The 17,594-nt window shown below is 38.0% G+C and overlaps 1 protein-coding gene across 1 annotated transcript in view; it reads right to left on the minus strand.

Moving 5' to 3' along the window:
* LOC115443678 (rho-associated protein kinase 2) overlaps positions 1-17,551 on the minus strand; it is a 21,121-nt gene extending 3,570 nt beyond the window's left edge. The window contains exons 1-12 of the mRNA XM_030169175.2: positions 16,888-17,551; positions 12,656-14,584; positions 12,089-12,249; positions 11,786-11,995; positions 7,317-7,507; positions 5,758-5,932; positions 4,529-4,686; positions 4,029-4,230; positions 3,299-3,567; positions 1,244-1,401; positions 794-919; positions 66-291 (exon numbers count right to left, since the gene is read on the minus strand). Coding sequence (XP_030025035.1) covers positions 66-291; positions 794-919; positions 1,244-1,401; positions 3,299-3,567; positions 4,029-4,230; positions 4,529-4,686; positions 5,758-5,932; positions 7,317-7,507; positions 11,786-11,995; positions 12,089-12,249; positions 12,656-14,584; positions 16,888-17,068 — 3,986 coding nt within the window. The 5' untranslated portion in view covers positions 17,069-17,551. The remainder of the gene's footprint in view (positions 1-65; positions 292-793; positions 920-1,243; positions 1,402-3,298; positions 3,568-4,028; positions 4,231-4,528; positions 4,687-5,757; positions 5,933-7,316; positions 7,508-11,785; positions 11,996-12,088; positions 12,250-12,655; positions 14,585-16,887) is intronic.
* Positions 17,552-17,594: the final 43 nt, after the last annotated feature.

A 17,594-nucleotide genomic window follows, 5' to 3' on the forward strand; every position in this document is an offset into this window, starting at 1 on the left:
AGAGATTTATTTACATTTAAATATAGACTGAATGCTATTTGTGTAAATGTTTTGTCGGTAGTGACCTGGGCGAGAGCTTGGTGTGGTCGTGGTTGTGGTGGTGGTGCGCGCGGTAGCCGTGGCGCTGCACGCGGCGGGCGAGGCGCGCCACCCAGCGGCGCTGCTCGTGCGCGCCGGGCGCCAGCAGCAGCAGCTCGCGCGCGCGGTCCGCGTGCAGCTTGCACGCCGCCACGCCGCCGCCGCCCGCCTCGCCCTCGCCCACGTGCTCCGCGTGGATCTTCATGCGACACCCTGCATGTCCCAGATACATTTAGTATGCCTTTACTAAAACTCCAAACACCTCATCCCGCTTCTCACAATTTCGTGACTTCAGCTCTCTACTTGTTTGTGAAAAATTATTTGCATGTGATTATTCCAAACCCAAAAAATAAAAATATCACGAAATTAAATTTTAGTTTTACTACTTCATTTAAAAACCATAATAATAAATTATGACACACAACACAAAAAATCAAATCAATCATCATCATCATCATCAATGTAAGGAGGCATGTTGAATGGGTACATTTATATTTGTTTAGGGTAACATTTGTTAATATGTAATTTAATTTGTTTTTGTGGCAACACGCCTCCTCTTCCTACTTGCTGTCACGGGCTGCCGGCGAGCAGCCACAATAATGTAGTTCATTAAGTTTAAATAAGATATCAAATTAAATAATAGTGATCCGTCATAGTGGTTTTATTAACACCCATAATATCACAAACAAGAAAAACACTGTTGAGAAGTACTCACTCCTGCACTCGTAGGCCTGTGGCGGACGGAACATGTGCCAGAGCGGGCGCGTGCACACCTCACACGCGGTCGGTATGTGGTAGGTGATGCTCACTAAGTCGTGGCCCTTATGCTGCACCGTGTTACCTGATGGAAAACGATATAATATTATTAATGGTGCGTGCATTGCAAGGTGAGACAGCCTTACTCATAATGACCGTAGTCATAAAAACGTAACCGCTAAGCAACCCCTTCACTTTAACGACACTTTTCTTGTTCTACGACATTGCGATCAATCTAGTAAACGCAGCCGCTTCAAGCTGCGACAAAAACAGTGTAACCGTGGCACTCAAAGGCTGCACAGGTTTGCACTACTTTAGTTTTGTTGATCAGATACGATTTTACGGAGCAAATAAGAATTCCATTTAAAGCAGGTTAGTCCTGTAAAGTGCGGCGTGTTGTGTTAGTTACCGGCGTGGTCGGCAGCGTCCTGCGGCGTGTCCTGCGCGTCGCCGGGCCGGCGCGCCTCGCCCTCCCCCGCGTACAGCAGCTGGAAGATGCGCGGGATGTCCTTCGCGTCCGCGCGGATCACGTCGCCCTGCGTCACCGACCGCACGTGGAACACCTTGCTGCAACACAACAACACAACATTAACAATACCTTGCAACACACACACTCTTCAAGCCTTTAACCACCATAAAGGTAAGCAGAAGCGCAACTAGTGCATCCACTTTTCGACGTGAATATTCCATGCCATGTTGTGAAAGGACGGAACTGGCAAGGCTATTGCTATATGGGGGCTTATTTTTAAAACTCCAGGCTTATATTAAGCAGATAAAAATCTATACCACTTTACTGGATCCGGGAGGCGAAAAGGGGAACTCAAAGCGGTAGTCGTAGCAAGTACGAACACAACTATGTCACCGCGGCAGTCATACATAACATTTATTTTAAACCTTGCTATATTATGCGAAGCGGCGATAGCCTAGTTGGGTGTGGAACGGACTGCAGAGACAAATGTCCGCAGGTTCAAATCCGAAGGGCACACACCTCTGACTTTTCTAAAAAATCATGTGTGTATTCTTTGTGAATTTATCGTTCGCTTTAACGGTGAAGTAAAACATCGTGAGGAAACCTGCACATCTGAGAAGTTCTCTATAGGAATTTCGAAGATGTGTGAAGTCTACCAATCCGCACTAGGCCAGCGTGGTGGACTAAGGCCTAATCCCTCTCAGTAGTAGAGGAGGCCCGTGCTCAGCAGTGGGCAAGTATATAATACAGGGCTGATATTATTATTATTGCTATATTATCCCATATTATCTTTGCAAAATTTTAAAGCAAAACTGCAATTTATGAACAATTTTGAACCAATTTAAAAACATAAAAAATCATTGGCTATATTGATTTGCACTAAACTCCTAATCTAATCTAACCAATCTTAGAATTGTGCTATCAATCACTGGTGAGACTGCACTGCACTGAATTTTCTAATCTCAAGTATGGATTTGTATTCCAACTTACAAAAAAATGCGTGATCAATAGTCCTAATCAAGTACAAAACATGCATCAAACGGAGTCAAGCATTTTCATTGTTAAAATCGAAATACATTTATTTGTCTTTAAATCAAGACGAAAGCGTGAAAAAGCCACAAATACATTACAAATATTTATTTCGCTCTCATTTCCACTTCCTGCAATAAAAATAAATTCCAATGTTCTATATCTGCAAGGCATCGACGTAACACTTTTGATAATTTATTGTTTGATTTTCTCTCGTACAATAGCTTCCTAATCCCAGAATATGGAGTATTGTCTCAAAAACTACAAAGAGTAGAGATTTATACCTCATAACCTATCGCAACACCAATGAAGCATTTAACCTTCCCCTATGTGTGAAAATACTACGCTCACGGAATTGCGTTCTCAATTTAGAGAAGTGTATGAAATATTTCAATGCGATTATCACTCGAATCTTCATAAACTGGAATACTTGGCGGTCTGCCGAGCGGTAGGTGTACAAAGATAAAAGCATAATTCTATTTTAGATTAACAATATAGGACTGTTTGGTGAAATAAATTATGTGATGTAAAACTTTTTATAAATTTATTAAATTCTATCGCCACTTCGTACGTACAAAATCTATACTCAAAATAAATGAACGATTTTAAATTGATCCCCAATGAATGACGGCATATTTAACGAACAGATTATGCTTTGATTCGTTCCAAAAAATCTAATATAATAAAATTTATTTCAGTCTCGTCACTTCGGATCTTTTTAATATTAAATTGCTTAAGAACCAATTAGTATAACAAATTAAAATCTCAACTATAACAGTTTTGAACTGTTCTTCAATGAGGACTTTTTCATAAAATCAATTTTCCCAACTTTATTCTGTTTCATGGAAAACACGCAATTACCGTATAGGTTCAGAAACCACTGGGCGTTTACTTTGTAGTCACTGGTTTTACGGCCCAACATCAAACCGCCCAGACAGTAAGGAAAAATATCGTAAAGCAACTAACCTGAGATCGAGAATCATAACAGGATCGGTAGTGTTCTGCTTGTCGCTCTCGGTGTTGTAGAAGATGATCTTCTTGGACGAGACCACGACGTACTGCTTCTTCCAGCCGTGCCGGCGTATATTCTGCTTGAACGGAACGGAGAGCCAGCCCTCCAGCGTCTGCTCCGTCTCACCATCCTCTGCGTCGGCGGACGATTGAGATGCTGTCTCACTGGTAAGGGCTGCGAGTTTCTCTTTCAGTTGCTCGATTTCTGCGTCTTTACTGTCCACCTGGAATTTGTTGTTGGTTTTAGATATGCGAACTTCTAATGTAGGTTCTTATGTACATTTTATAATTGAGAGTTCAGCATTAAATCTTCCATTCTAAAAATAACATTATGACGTTGGCGTTACATGTTCAGTCAAGTAAAGTTAAATAAATTTTAAATGATAATAATAATGCTCAAGCATTGGCGATATGTGTTACAGCATTAATCAAGAAATTGAGGCGAAGGTTAAGGTCAAGGTTGTACAAATATGAGACCGCACGGAATGTCTAATCGTAAATTGACCAAATTCACAGAACAGCATTACAATAATTAACCAATCATATTAATAAGTTTTATAACTCACAACACTGAGTCTGATGACATTGAGCAAAACTCAATGCAACATGGTCTTGGCAGTCAATCTATTGAAATGTACCTACTGCACAATAAAGATTAGCTCCCATCATCCATCCATATACTAACCTCCATAGCAAGCCGCTGCCTGGTGGATTGTTCGTCAAGCAGCTGCTGCTGGCACTCCTGCAGGTCGCGCTGCAGCTTCGATATGTGCTGGTCGAACTTCTCCTTCTCGCGCGTCAACTCCTGCTGCAGCTTGCGGTAGTCCTTGTCCTTGCGCACCGACATCTTGCTCTTGTTCTTCGTCGATGCCGGGTTCATGTCTTTTCTACAAAATTATTTATTTGTTTAGATTCGTCACGAAATTATTGAATTACAACACTATTATATAAATAGATAATCCGTTCTGCATCACCTCCTATTACAAGGGAAACAACAAAGCTAGCGAAATAGGGGCGTAATAACGTTAAATTATACCCCTATTTGTTATTACATACTATTGTTATTACACCTTTGGCTAGAATTATAAATGAAAACAGAATTATCTACCAACAACTATTTAACTGTCAAAGACATCTAACATAATAGTTTGCCAGATAGAACATAGTAAGCCTGTGAGTAGTAACCTGTTCATGATTTCTGCGAGTTTATTGACGGCCTGTTGTTTGAGCATGATCTCTGAGTTGAGCTTCTTGTTGAGGCGGTCGACGTCCTCCTGCAGCCGCTGCAGCGTGGCCACGCGCTCCGCCAGCGCGGTGCCGCTGCGGCGCAACTCGTCCACCTCCTGTTCAACACGACCTCACATGTGTCATTATGCTATGGCGCTCCTACATTTATATCGATGTTGATTTTTTTTATTAAAATTGCGAACTTTATCAGTTTTAATAACTTGTAATAAATTGATACACAAATTTCGTTGTACTATGCTTTATAGTTTCTGTTTGGGATCACAATAATATTTCAATAACACCGCGATTCCAAAATGGCTAAAAAGACTTGATTAGAAACCCAAGACCTTCTGAGCCATACTTTTTATGCTCATTATATATCCATAAGTAATGTCCACAAGTATCTTTTTTTGTTAATAGTAGGCCGAAACTGCTCTACTTTGGACTTTTCAAAGCAATTAAAGATTTAAAGAGAATAATACAAACATGCGAGATTAAAATATAGTAAATTTTAATTGGTTGATTGAGATTGTCTAATGGACAATAATAATGCATTTGCCATTATACACATAACTGCAAAAATAGCAAGTCATATTCATTCCAGGAATTCTTTAATGACGATATTTGTCAGCACAATTGTAATTATGGATTCGCGTGTAACATAGGCTATATTCTAAAAGTAGGTTTTCCCTGGCTGGTTAGTTATTGACCCTCAAGGCTGCTACGCCCATGATGAAAATACTCAGAATGCCCTGTGCTTCATGGAAAATTGATTCTTGAGTGTAATTAATTGGGTATTGGGATAGAACTGTTTCATTTCGAAAGGCAGGGGCGGCGTAAGTAGTGGCCCACCGATCACTATCGCGTAGTGAACGGAGCCTCACTTCCCTTTAGAAGGATCGCCAAATGTTGTGCCGCACGAGGACTTTTGCAAGTTCACTCTATATAATATAATAATATAATCAACTCGAAATTCCGTCAACATTACAGTTATATGTTTTATAAATATTAAAGACGAGAATAAATATAGGTTTAAGGAAGAGAATCTAGTCTTAATATCATTTAGTACTTAATTATTTTGTTCTGTGTTATGCCTTTTGTTACATAAAAGAAAAAATAATAATAATAATAATTTAAACCGCCTGTAGTATAGGTCGGCGGGTGTCGGTGTGTCGGTGCAGGAGTACCTTCCGCTGCAGGTCGATGGTGGCGCGGTGCTCGTGGTCGCGGTCGCGCAGCCCCTGCAGCAGCGCGTCGCGCGCGGCGAGCTCGGCGCGGTGCTGCGCCATGGCCTCGCGCATCTCCAGCTCCTTCATCGTCTTCTCCTTCTCCAGCTCGCCCACCGTCTCCTCGGCGATCGACCTGCACGACCATCACGGGTTTACAATAAACTTACTCCGACGTAATTTGGACCCCCACAATCACGTGAGTTAAATAGCCCGAAAGCGAGGGACCGAGTTGAAAATATTCAATCATTAGAGACCCTGTTCGTCGCTGTGTAGCCAATGGCATATTTATCCCATGTAAAAGGGGGTAAATTTATCACCAAAGTAGCTTTAACTCGTGACTGCGCCTTATATTTAATATAAAAAGAAATTCCATATCTCCTTTCTTTTTCTTTAAGGTTCATCCATAACCAAATTTCATCAAAATTGGTTTAGCAGTTTAGCCGTGAAAGCATAACAGTTATTTTATCATTTATATATTGGTAAGCAATAGCTAAATAACAATAAATGTAATTTATATTCATTTACAGTATTCAGATTGGTGAATAATAAATATTCCTTATCCCAATACTTGTTGAATTACTGGAAACGACATACTACTTTTGGTGTCGCGTCAACTGTATTACGTACATACGTGAAGGATACTAATATATTCCCACTAAGCCACAGCCCCAATTTTCCTTATAATATTAAGTGTGGTCTCATTTTTCATCCATTTTGAATGTATTTTTAACACAGGGAGTTTCCTTTTATTGAAATTCACGTAGTATATAAAACAAAGTTATGCTACTAAAAACCATGCGTGTAATTTACTTTTGTTCCTATATCGTATAATTCAGATATTCTTACAGTTTTTTCTTTCCATTAGGGAAATAAAAACTAAATTGTATAATATTAACTTTAATTAATTTTTGACTACCTGATACATCCAAAGACCAAATTCTTTTCTTTTTACATTTTTATAACATTACCTTCCAAAAAATTGGACTTAGTCCTATACACACTAATGGAACAATATTAAATACTACAGATAGTGTTAAACTGTATTAGGTATAAACATTATGAGTTTCTATCAAGTTTGTCAGAGTGAGCGCAACAGAATATCATTGTTGTTGGGCAGTCGGGTCGCTTACTATCTGTTGAGCGGCTTAGGAGCCGTTCAAGTATTACCTAAAGTAATTTTTGAAGAATTTTGACCCTCCGACCTCCCATGTAACGCGCCCTAACGTTTAACTGTACGCCCCCGCCCCCCCTCCAAAAGTTATATAACTCTAGCTAATTCTTTTTTTCTAATATTCACAATTATTTTACGCAAAATAACGGAAAGTCGCTAAAATATCTTTGTTATTGTTTTAAAATAAAAAAAAAATACATAACGCTTTGTACGAACCCCGCCTCCCACCTCTGTAACGCATCGTAACGTTTTACAAGAACCCCCCACTCCCCAAATTGCGTTACGTAATACTTGAACGGCCCCTTACTAGTTTCATCATGCAATTGAATACAAAAATATATCTGACCTAGCGATAGCCTCCGAGTCGGCCCTGGCGATGGCCAGCTGCAGCTGGTGCAGCAGGCTGGAGCGCTCCTGCTCGAGGTCCCGCGCCGCCCGCGAGCTCTCCTCCATCTGCGAGCGGATCTCGTTCACCTGGCTCCTGTACACGTGGCAATAGTGCTGCTCGTTCTCAAGCTGCGATCGCAACTCTTCGCTCTGTCGATTAATGGCAAATGTTACTATTGTTTTCATATAAACTTGCATTGTGACACTAGTCTTGTGTTGTTAGTAAGAAGTAGGAAATATGAATGGATTTTTCATGGCTTCCGGGCACGAAACTACTTGGGAGAATCGAACCAGAGGCTCCCTTAATAGCACCTATCAACCATCGCACAACAGACCCCGGCTAGGACATGGGGAGTATCCATAGTCATTTATATAACTACAATTGAACATAGAATATAATAGGAATGACATCTCCCCATTTCATCCTGAGTGTTGTCCTGATAGTTTACTATTGCCCTAATTGTTAATAAACTTTAAAATCTAAAACAGCGCGGCATAATGACACTACCATACGGCATTAGTTATTCGGAGAATTTAAAAAATACCAACATCTTCAATTTAGTACACAAAATGTACAATGTTTTTCTATGTAAGTACTATGTAGAACAATATTGTGCAACTCATATAATCCTGCTGTGTGGTGCCAGTTCCGCGGCAAGCCATAATATGCATTGTATATAATGTTCCTTATGACAAATCTATACTAATTATAATCAAAGTTTCCTATCTGTCTGTATGTTATGGATTTTCTCAAAATCTAGTAAACGGATTTTTATGAAATTTGGTATGTATATAGTTTACTAGTTTCTATCCTGGCAAAATATATAGCGAGACTTTTACCCCGGAAAAGTCCTTCACGCGGGCGAAGCCGCGAGTAAAAGCTAGTTGATTATAATATTAAACTATCATTTCTAAACATGACGTGCTATCAAGCCGTTTAATCGAAGTCACTTCGTAAGCCAGGGTAAAAATGTACCGTTATTTGCCTGGTAAGAGATAAGCTCTTCTAACACCGAGTTACGCACGTAGAGGACAACCTATCTTTGTATGTTATGCGCGTAGATTACTTCCCCAACTTGTCTAAGTAATAGAAATTAAAGATATGGATATGCATATTATAGTGGTATTTTCCACCATTATTTTATCCATGCCTGGATCATCCAGAGTGGGGGAGGAGAGTACCGGTAAAACTAAACCCCACCTTTTCCACCCATAAAAGTCCATCGCACCAGCCTCACGGTGGGGTTGGCAAGTACAGGTGGAATTACATGGACCTTGCATCTAAACCGAGATAGCGGCATCCAGAAAGAACAATATTTGTAGTGTTTTAATAGCACAAAATTATGAACATAACTTGTATTTTGTAAACAATAATTACTTGATATATCAACATTCCTTTAATGATAATTGATCTGTAGTGGCGTAAAATATTTCATAAAACACTTGGCTGTTTATGGACAATATTTTTTATTCGTTTCCTTGTTTCGCAGACTGCTAATTTAAATAATGCATTTACTTAACACAATATTAATAGTAATTGGCGCCGTCGTTACGACTATTTTATTTTGCAACAATATCAGAGCCACTTGAAGATGATCAGGAAATTAAATTAATACGACATAACATTCCTGCACATTAACGTTTGTCAAGATCATAATGGGATTGTTTTATGGTCCGTTCTCACTGCCAAGGATCCATGTTTGTTCATATAATGTATGAAGCAATGAACGGTATTCCATTATAGGACATTTCGGCCCGAGGGTATTGTTTCTAAATTTTATAAGTGCACGCCGAGAGAACCTTGAGCGCTTAGTTCCCATTATTTAAATAGCAACAAGTTCGGTAAAAATACTAAAGCAACGGGTCTCAAGGCGATATCTAAATCAACTTCATTTCTAGGAACATTTATCAACGCACCATCCGTGCGCTTCTTAGAATTGTCCACACTATGAAGTCAAAAGTCATAGGTTTTTTTTTTATTGCTAATTACGTATTCAAAGCTGTTTAACCCACAATAAATATAAAAATAAGGTAGCTTTTGCACGCGGCTACACTCGCACGAAAGGCCACAGTATTAAGCCGCACTTTATACTTTTTTGGGATAAAAGTAGCCTAAACCTAAGTCAACCCATTACATGATATAGCAGCGTGACACATTTTATCCATTCAGCTATTTATTCGTAACATCCAACAAATATTTATACAAAAAACCTTTCATATTATTTACAAAGAGTAAAATATGTAGTAGTATTACGTGGAAAAAATATATTGCATGTAATTTACCAAAATCTATAGAGACAAACTAAAAAGTTTGTCATAAATATCAAGGTCAGCAAAGAATAGTTGAGTCAGGCAATCGTGATACAAGATGTACGAGAGCGTAGTGTCATAATGTGTTTATCATGATCTATCTGGAAACATACCACAGCGGACGGCTATAGCGATATATTAATTTATATGTTTGTGTACATCGAGACAGCCGAGAGAGTATTGCCGTTTCGATTTGATAATCAACTTATTTTTGTCATTGGTATGGGGTTAAACTCTCTGATTAATTCATTCGTCTATTTCATTGTTGTTATTTATTACGTAGAATCTGTATGGTCATCATCATGATCATGATCATGGATTCTGTAGATTCTGCAGTTCATGGATCCACCATTTCGATTTTGTTTTTTCTTTCATTTCAATTTAGTTTTTAATTTAGATCTATTATTTTATCTTTATTACTTTTTGTTATATTACTAAAACCAAATAAATTATTTCTTGCTTTATTTATTTTCCTTTTAAATATTGCTTTTATTTATATTGTGTTTAAATTATAAATCATCATTGAAGTTTAAGTTTTAATGGTGCTTAAATTGTTTTTGACTGATTGGAGATTCGGGATTTTAATCTTTTTTACAAATAATAATTAGGTGTATTATATATTTTATTTCTTTGAATGTGTCCAAAATTAATTCTAGCAATATTCAATCTGAAAAATACTTTAATGTGGTTTAGGTAGCGTGCATATATACGGTTTTTTTTTTCTATATCCGCTCTGCTACAACTCTAACTAACTTCCCAAGAACTACTGAGAAAAACAAATACAATGAATCGAATGACCTCAATACAGTTAAATATTATATGAGTACAGTTTTTAATTTATTTGTTGTATAAATTCAACAGTAATTCATGTACAATTTAAATAATCGGTCGGATGAACCTTACAAACTGTAAGGACATGAAGTTCTGAACCGACGCCCTCACACCTAACGGCAAGTTACATGTCACCGTACATAATTACTGCGTACGCACACGTAGCCGGTTCACAGTTGAGATCATTCCGTGAACTATTGATGAATAAACATTCTATTAATTGCGAAAATCACATCATAGTCGAGGCGTGATGCGCGCATCGGCGGCGCACACTCCTGCGCAGCCGCCGCGCACGTCACAACGTTTGTTTATTTGGGGAAGTCGCACGCGCAGCGCCGCAGGTACAACTTATAAGGCAAATGGTGCGCGCCAGTGTTCGAGCATGTTTGCCGTCGACAATGACTCACTGTGTCGTAATGTCAGAGGACAGTCTATTTCGGCGCGATGAGATTATGATTAATTCACAAGAAACGGTCATAGAGCCTCGTTAAGTTCGATGCATGCATACTTATTAATTTATTACTAGTTCTCGCGCTCGACTCCACCCCGTGAACTCAGATTCTAGGCACTTGATATAGTTAATAGATAATATTTTAATGGCATATTACATTCTGTATGTTCATGACCCGCTGTTAAATTTTATTCAAATTTCTGCCAACATTATTATACTATGTTGAGTAACTTCTGTCAATCGCTAAGGAAACAGACAGACAAAATTCCTATCGCATTGACATTAGTAAAAATAATAAGTATAGGCACATTAGGAGATTAACTATTAAATTACCATTAATTTTATTGTATGGTTATATTATGGCTGATTTAACAAAACGACAATAGTATACAAATAAAGCTATAAAATTATTTATAATTTCTTTAACGGCTTATTAAGATGTTTCGCCCACGTAAGCTGCAATATTATAATAGGAGTTGAAATCTTGTTCTAATGTAGAGATATAAAAATGATCACATCAAGCATTACCGGTACCTTTATATTTGATATCGATATATTGTATATTATTGTTATTAAAACAATATGCATACGACAAAGTAAATATTGCACAATGTTTTCAGTTAAGTAGTCTAATAATAATAAACTCAACTATAATATTTGTTGCAATTAAAATTATTTGATTTGAAGCACGCACCAAACTTGACATAATTTTACTACGTTACCAATAAAACATTGAAGAAGTCACTCAGGTACATTAGTGTACTTGACAAACAATGTAGGGATCGTTGGATTACAACGGATAGAGGATGGAGGATTATATGTGAGTTTGTATTCACCCTGGCATAGTGCATGTCCCGCTCGGCGCTGGCGGCGGCGAGCTTCTCGGCGGTGTCGTGCAGCGCGGCGCGCACGGCGAGCAGGTCGCGCGCGCGCGCGTCGCGCTCCGCGTGCGCCGCGCGCGCCGCCGCCTCCGCCGCGCCCGCCTCGCCCGCCGCCCGCGCGTGCGCCGCGCGCTCCTGCTCCAGCGCCGCCGACAGCCCGCACACCTGCGCACGCACCACACGTCACTGCACCACTGCTCCGCGGTACCCGGTACACATTACATACGCGTTACTGCGACACTTCTGCAATCCTCGTACCTTCTCGCTCTCTTGCCGATGTTCACCTTCCAACTTCTGCAATCGCTGCTGCATCTGCCGGTAGTCGACGCTGAGCATCGACATCTGCCGCTCCTTTTCTTGACATGCCGACTCGGATATTTGTCTCGCCGTCTTCTCTTCGTTGAGCTTGGCTTGCAAGGCTATTGTGTTTCATTGAAATTTAACAAATCATTAGTGTGAACCGTGTCATGTGAATCATAATATGAACTATATTACTATACATAATAGTACAGAAAAGTGAGAAAATATAAACACTACACGGTGCATTCCGCGTGGATGACATCACTTTCGAAGGTAATAGAATGGATTAAAACCCAGAAAACTTTTCAATGTTTCTACGCATACACAACACAGATAAAAGGAATATATTAGCAAACTGAACAATACCTTTGAATATCTTTTCCAATGTTCCTGAGGCATGCAAAAAGTGAAGGTTTCAAATATACGTTCTTTGGGATTTATAACAATTAGCTCAAATCAACATGATGGGAGAATAGCATGAGTTCTATATTACATGAAATTACCATAAAACGTAAAATTCCTCACCCTTAACCAGCTCTAGGTTGGCTTCTTGTTTAGAGAGCAGCTGCGACCTCTGAGTGTCTTGATGTGCGCGCACCTCCTGCTGGTACAGATGTTGCGACGCTCGGAGCTCGTGCGCGAGGGAAGTACATTCCTTTTCTAATGTTGAAACACGCTCGGAAAGTTGCCGATTGTCTGTCATTATCTGGCTCAACCTAGTTGAAGATCTCTCTAGTTCCGCATGAGCGGCGTTAAGTCTACTAGTGGCTTCGGCCACCGCAGCGTCTGACCGCTGTTTAGCTGCCTTAACTTCACCGAGTTCTTCGGAGAGAGCACTTCGTTCCCGTTCGAGAGTATCGCGTTGAGCTCGTAAGCTGGCCATTGTGCCATCGTTGACGGCAGCCGCAGCTGCCTGAGCGGCGGACAGTTCGGCTGCTTGTTTCCTAGACTTAGCTGCCGCCTCAGACTCTTGTTTTAATTTTTCTCTTAATTCTTCTAATTGTTTTTCTAAAGCATTAATCTTTTCGTTGTATGTTTGCAAATTACTAATTTCTTTAGCTCTTTTAGTCTGCTCTTCTTCAAGACGTCGCTTTGCCTCCATTAAGTTGATTTCGGCTTTTCTTCTTGATTCCACTTCCATTTCCGCCTTTCGCTGTATTTCTTTGAGATCATGTCTTAGTAATGCAAGCTCTTTATCAGTTTCAGCTATAATTTTTTTACTACGAGCTTCTCTCTGAGACAAATCTTCTAACTGAGCGCAGAGTGCAACTTGTGTATCTTCTAGCTTGCGTCGCCCATCTCTTTCTCTTTCTAACAATTTTTCTAGCTGCAATATTGCTTCAGAACCTACACTATTTATATGATTATTAGAAATAGTGTCTACCACATCTGCCTGTTTCATTCGACGTGCACACAATTGATAATCACCATTGTATGTAAACCCAACAAAGGGTAAATGATTCCCAACAAAAGCCTTTGGCACAGGAAAAGATTCGTCTAAAGCATCAGATTTTTCTATGTCATCAAAATTCCTAGTGTCATCATCACTAGATAATTCCGGTACTACAGGAGGTACAGAATCTCTAAGATTTTCAAAACTCCACTGGTCATTAATAAAAAATGGATGTTGTTTGATTTCATCAACACTGTTCCTGCCCAACCTTCTAGTTCTGTCAGTTAACAGCCCTCGTATTAGCAACTTAGCTTCTTTTGAAATTTCAATGTCATCAGGAAACTGCAAGGAGTTTCTATGGTCCATAATTTTGCCATACGTTCCTACTAAACTGTCAGCATAAAATGGTGGATCTCCTATTAACATCTCATAGAGAAATATTCCCACTGCCCACCAATCGCATTCTCGGCCATAAACCCCTTCTCCATTTTGTGATTGCAACACCTCAGGTGAAATATAATCAGGGGTACCAACAGCATTGCTGGCACGCACAAGGCCATCAGGTCCCATTCTCATACATGTTCCAAAATCGGCTAATTTTAGATGACCATACTTGTCAATTAACATATTGTCTGGTTTGACATCACGGTGAACAAAGCCCATTCCGTGAATGACATCTAAAGCTAATACAATTTCCATAGTATAGAATTTAGCCCATTTCTCAGGAATATCATAATTTGACATAAGACTAACAAGATCACCACCAGGCATGTAATCCATGACCATGTACAAATATTTTTGATCTTGAAAAGCAAAGTGTAATTTTAGAATCCACTCAGAGTTTGCATGAGCCATGATATGTCTTTCCTCCCAAAAGAAAGTGGAGTCAGACCTTTTTATCATTTCTACTTTACTTAGTAGCTTCATGGCATACACTTGATTTGTAGACTTCTGCCTGACTAGTTGTACCTCACCAAATGCTCCTCGACCAATCACTTTGATTAAGTCAAAGTCAGCTGCCTTCATGCGTAGATTCACAATTTCTGAAGCAAATTCTTCATCTATAACAAAGGAAAAAAACACCTTTATTGATCTAAAATAAAATATACTTTTTATAGTATGATTAAACCGAAGACTCATAATAATTCAAAAATAATATTAAAATAAATAAAGTACATGTAACTATACTACTATACTGCGGATTTTTTAAATGGGATAGATAGAGGATTAGCAGCTACCTTTATAGCTGTAACTAAAGGAAAACTTTATTATGAGACTGTGTGTAATTTTTGACCTTATACAACTAAGTAAAAATTAAGCTTCAATTTCCTTCCAAATATCAATAGATGTGCATTTAAGATCAGGAAAATTACCAAAAAAAAATCATTCAGTATGTTTAAAATTTCACATAGATTCTTAGCTTAAAATGTGAAATTGGTGGAAAACACATCATTTATGTTTTCCACCAATTTATTTGAGAAAATTTAGTTTCTAAATATGTTTCTATTTATTTTGTAGATTAATCCACCCTGAATACAGAGTTTTGTTATGTTTAAAAGCGCATTGGGGTCACATTTCTTACAAAATATATGAAGAAAGTTTTTTGAAATTTCTGATGTTAAAAGAGCTCAAATCTCTAAATATCACAAAGAATTATTAACCCTAATAAGAAATATGATCCATTGACATGAAAAAAAAATATTCATTAAATTTCTGTTTTCTTTATAAATGATTTTTTTTTATATCTGTGAATGTGTTTCAAAACTGTAAAAGTTTTCTTGTAGCTACAGCAGTCAGCAGCTATCTTGACATGCAATAAATATTAGAGTAACCTATAAAGAATATTACATGTTTATTTCTATTATATTTATAATCCTTCTACCATCCCAAATTAATCATGTGACAGTAATGTTAAAAGCAAGAAATATAGACAGGTTATTTTTGATACTATGTATAAGCAATAAACACCAATTATTTTAAACTTATTGCAAATGTACATAGTAGGTAGAGATAGCATAAAACTTAAAGTTACAAGCAACACCTAGATTATAAAATAGTATGGGGACTATCAATAAAACAATATTACTTTGAGATTATATCAGCCATAATAACCTATTAGCAAAATTTTAAAAATATACTCTATACTTTTTGTGGTTTGCTAAAATATAATTAAATAGCATTTTCCATTACTGTAAATACTTCACTCCTATTTCCAAAATATGGCAAAAGTATTTATGCTCTATTGTGAGACAATTTCAAACTAATTAGCTTAGTTTTTATATATCTTATACCAAAAAATTATAATGCTTATGTGTTGTTAGAACATACTGCAATGGAATTATGCAATTATAGATAATTCCTGTGACAATCTGTACCAAGTATCACACAGTTGGCATATTCATCAGGAAGATTTCAGGCTATATTTTCAGTACAATGGGTGCTCAAGATTTTATATGCAAGTCTTAAATAGGATGTGCATAGTTTATAGCAAACATCATTATGGTGGATAGCATCAAGCAGAATTAAAAATTATGATTTATATAAAGGTAAATGTACCCTTTTGTTGAGTCAATCATTGATGTATATCAAAAACAAAACAAATTGTTTTGAAATTTAATTTAAAACATGATAATCACAGTTAAAATGTATTTTCGTTACAGGAACATCATTGTGATTCATATTCAAGTTATTCTAATTCACAGTTCTTAACGTGGGGATATTCCCAATGATGAATTATTCATTGAAACAATTCTTAGATTCATTCAACTACAATGGTAACTCATTAATAATAAACAGGATAAATACATATTTAGAGAAAATACACAAATAGAAGTATGCAATACAAATATGCATTAAAATAGATAGTTCATTTTAAAAATAAGACTACAAAGCTAATCCATTTGTTTAAAAATTAAACATTAAGACATTAAAAATTAAGACTTTAAGATTACTATAAATATTAGTTCCACACACACACACAACTTTACACAGTTTCTTAAAATTAATGAGTCTAAAAAAACTATTTGCAGTCACACCTTATTCATTGATACAACCTTAAGAACCCAATATTTGTCTCGTAGGTACAAGTTATACAACCACAATACATTTTAAAATATTATAATACATCTTTTGCCTAGTATGCATAGATTTTATAATTGATAAATTAGAGTTAATTAGTCATTTAATTAAATGAGTATAAAATAACTTATGATGTAACCTGCCTTAATTAAAATATAAAAAATATTTCCTACAATTATGAATCAGTCTCTCAGTAGGGCTCATAACACAAAATGGTGTATGTGACTAGGAGGAAACTTTGTGGCAATAAAGTACATATGTAGCTATTATGGAAGTGTTTACTTACACCTGCTGGTGTAGGCCTCGACGTTTTTCATACGTCGTATCGCGGGGTGGTCGCAGTCGGCAACGAGCGCCGTGACCGTGTCCAACAGGCAGTCCGCATTGCCGGTGGAGCGCGGGTCGCACAACCGTTCCTCCAGCGCGCGCAGCCGCCGCATACGATCCTCGTCCTTCACTTGCTCCATCCCGAACCCCGTGTCTGACGTCCGCTATAACTGAGCCTAAACGCCACCGCACATTCTCCTGATAACTGCCCCGTGTGAAAATAACACTCGCATCACGACACATCAACAATTGTATGCTGTTTCGGTCCTTCGGTACCGTATTCCACTCTATATCCTAACATTGAATGAGCAACTTATGTTTCATTATTGAAAAAATCAGTTGCTTACACCTCAGAATGACAGCAGATAAAGGTGGTTCTCACAACAAAGCATATGCACGTTTGCAAACACAACCGACTGATTGATTACATTTGTAGCTGTCTTGTTACTTTTAAAGTTACGTCGACACTAAATTACAATGAGAATTGGCACAACATTGGAAATATAACGTAAAATAACGAAATATTAACCGCTGGATTGATGTGCGATAGATGATCGAACAATAATCTGAAGTTGGTTACATTTGCAACCGCAATGGCGCTGCTGCTGCTGCTGCTAAACAGCTTATGACGGTGTTACATGAGCTAAAAAACAAGATACTGATTGT

This window comes from Manduca sexta, chromosome 23 (genome assembly GCF_014839805.1).
Source record: "Manduca sexta isolate Smith_Timp_Sample1 chromosome 23, JHU_Msex_v1.0, whole genome shotgun sequence".
Taxonomy (NCBI): Eukaryota; Metazoa; Arthropoda; class Insecta; order Lepidoptera; family Sphingidae; genus Manduca; species Manduca sexta.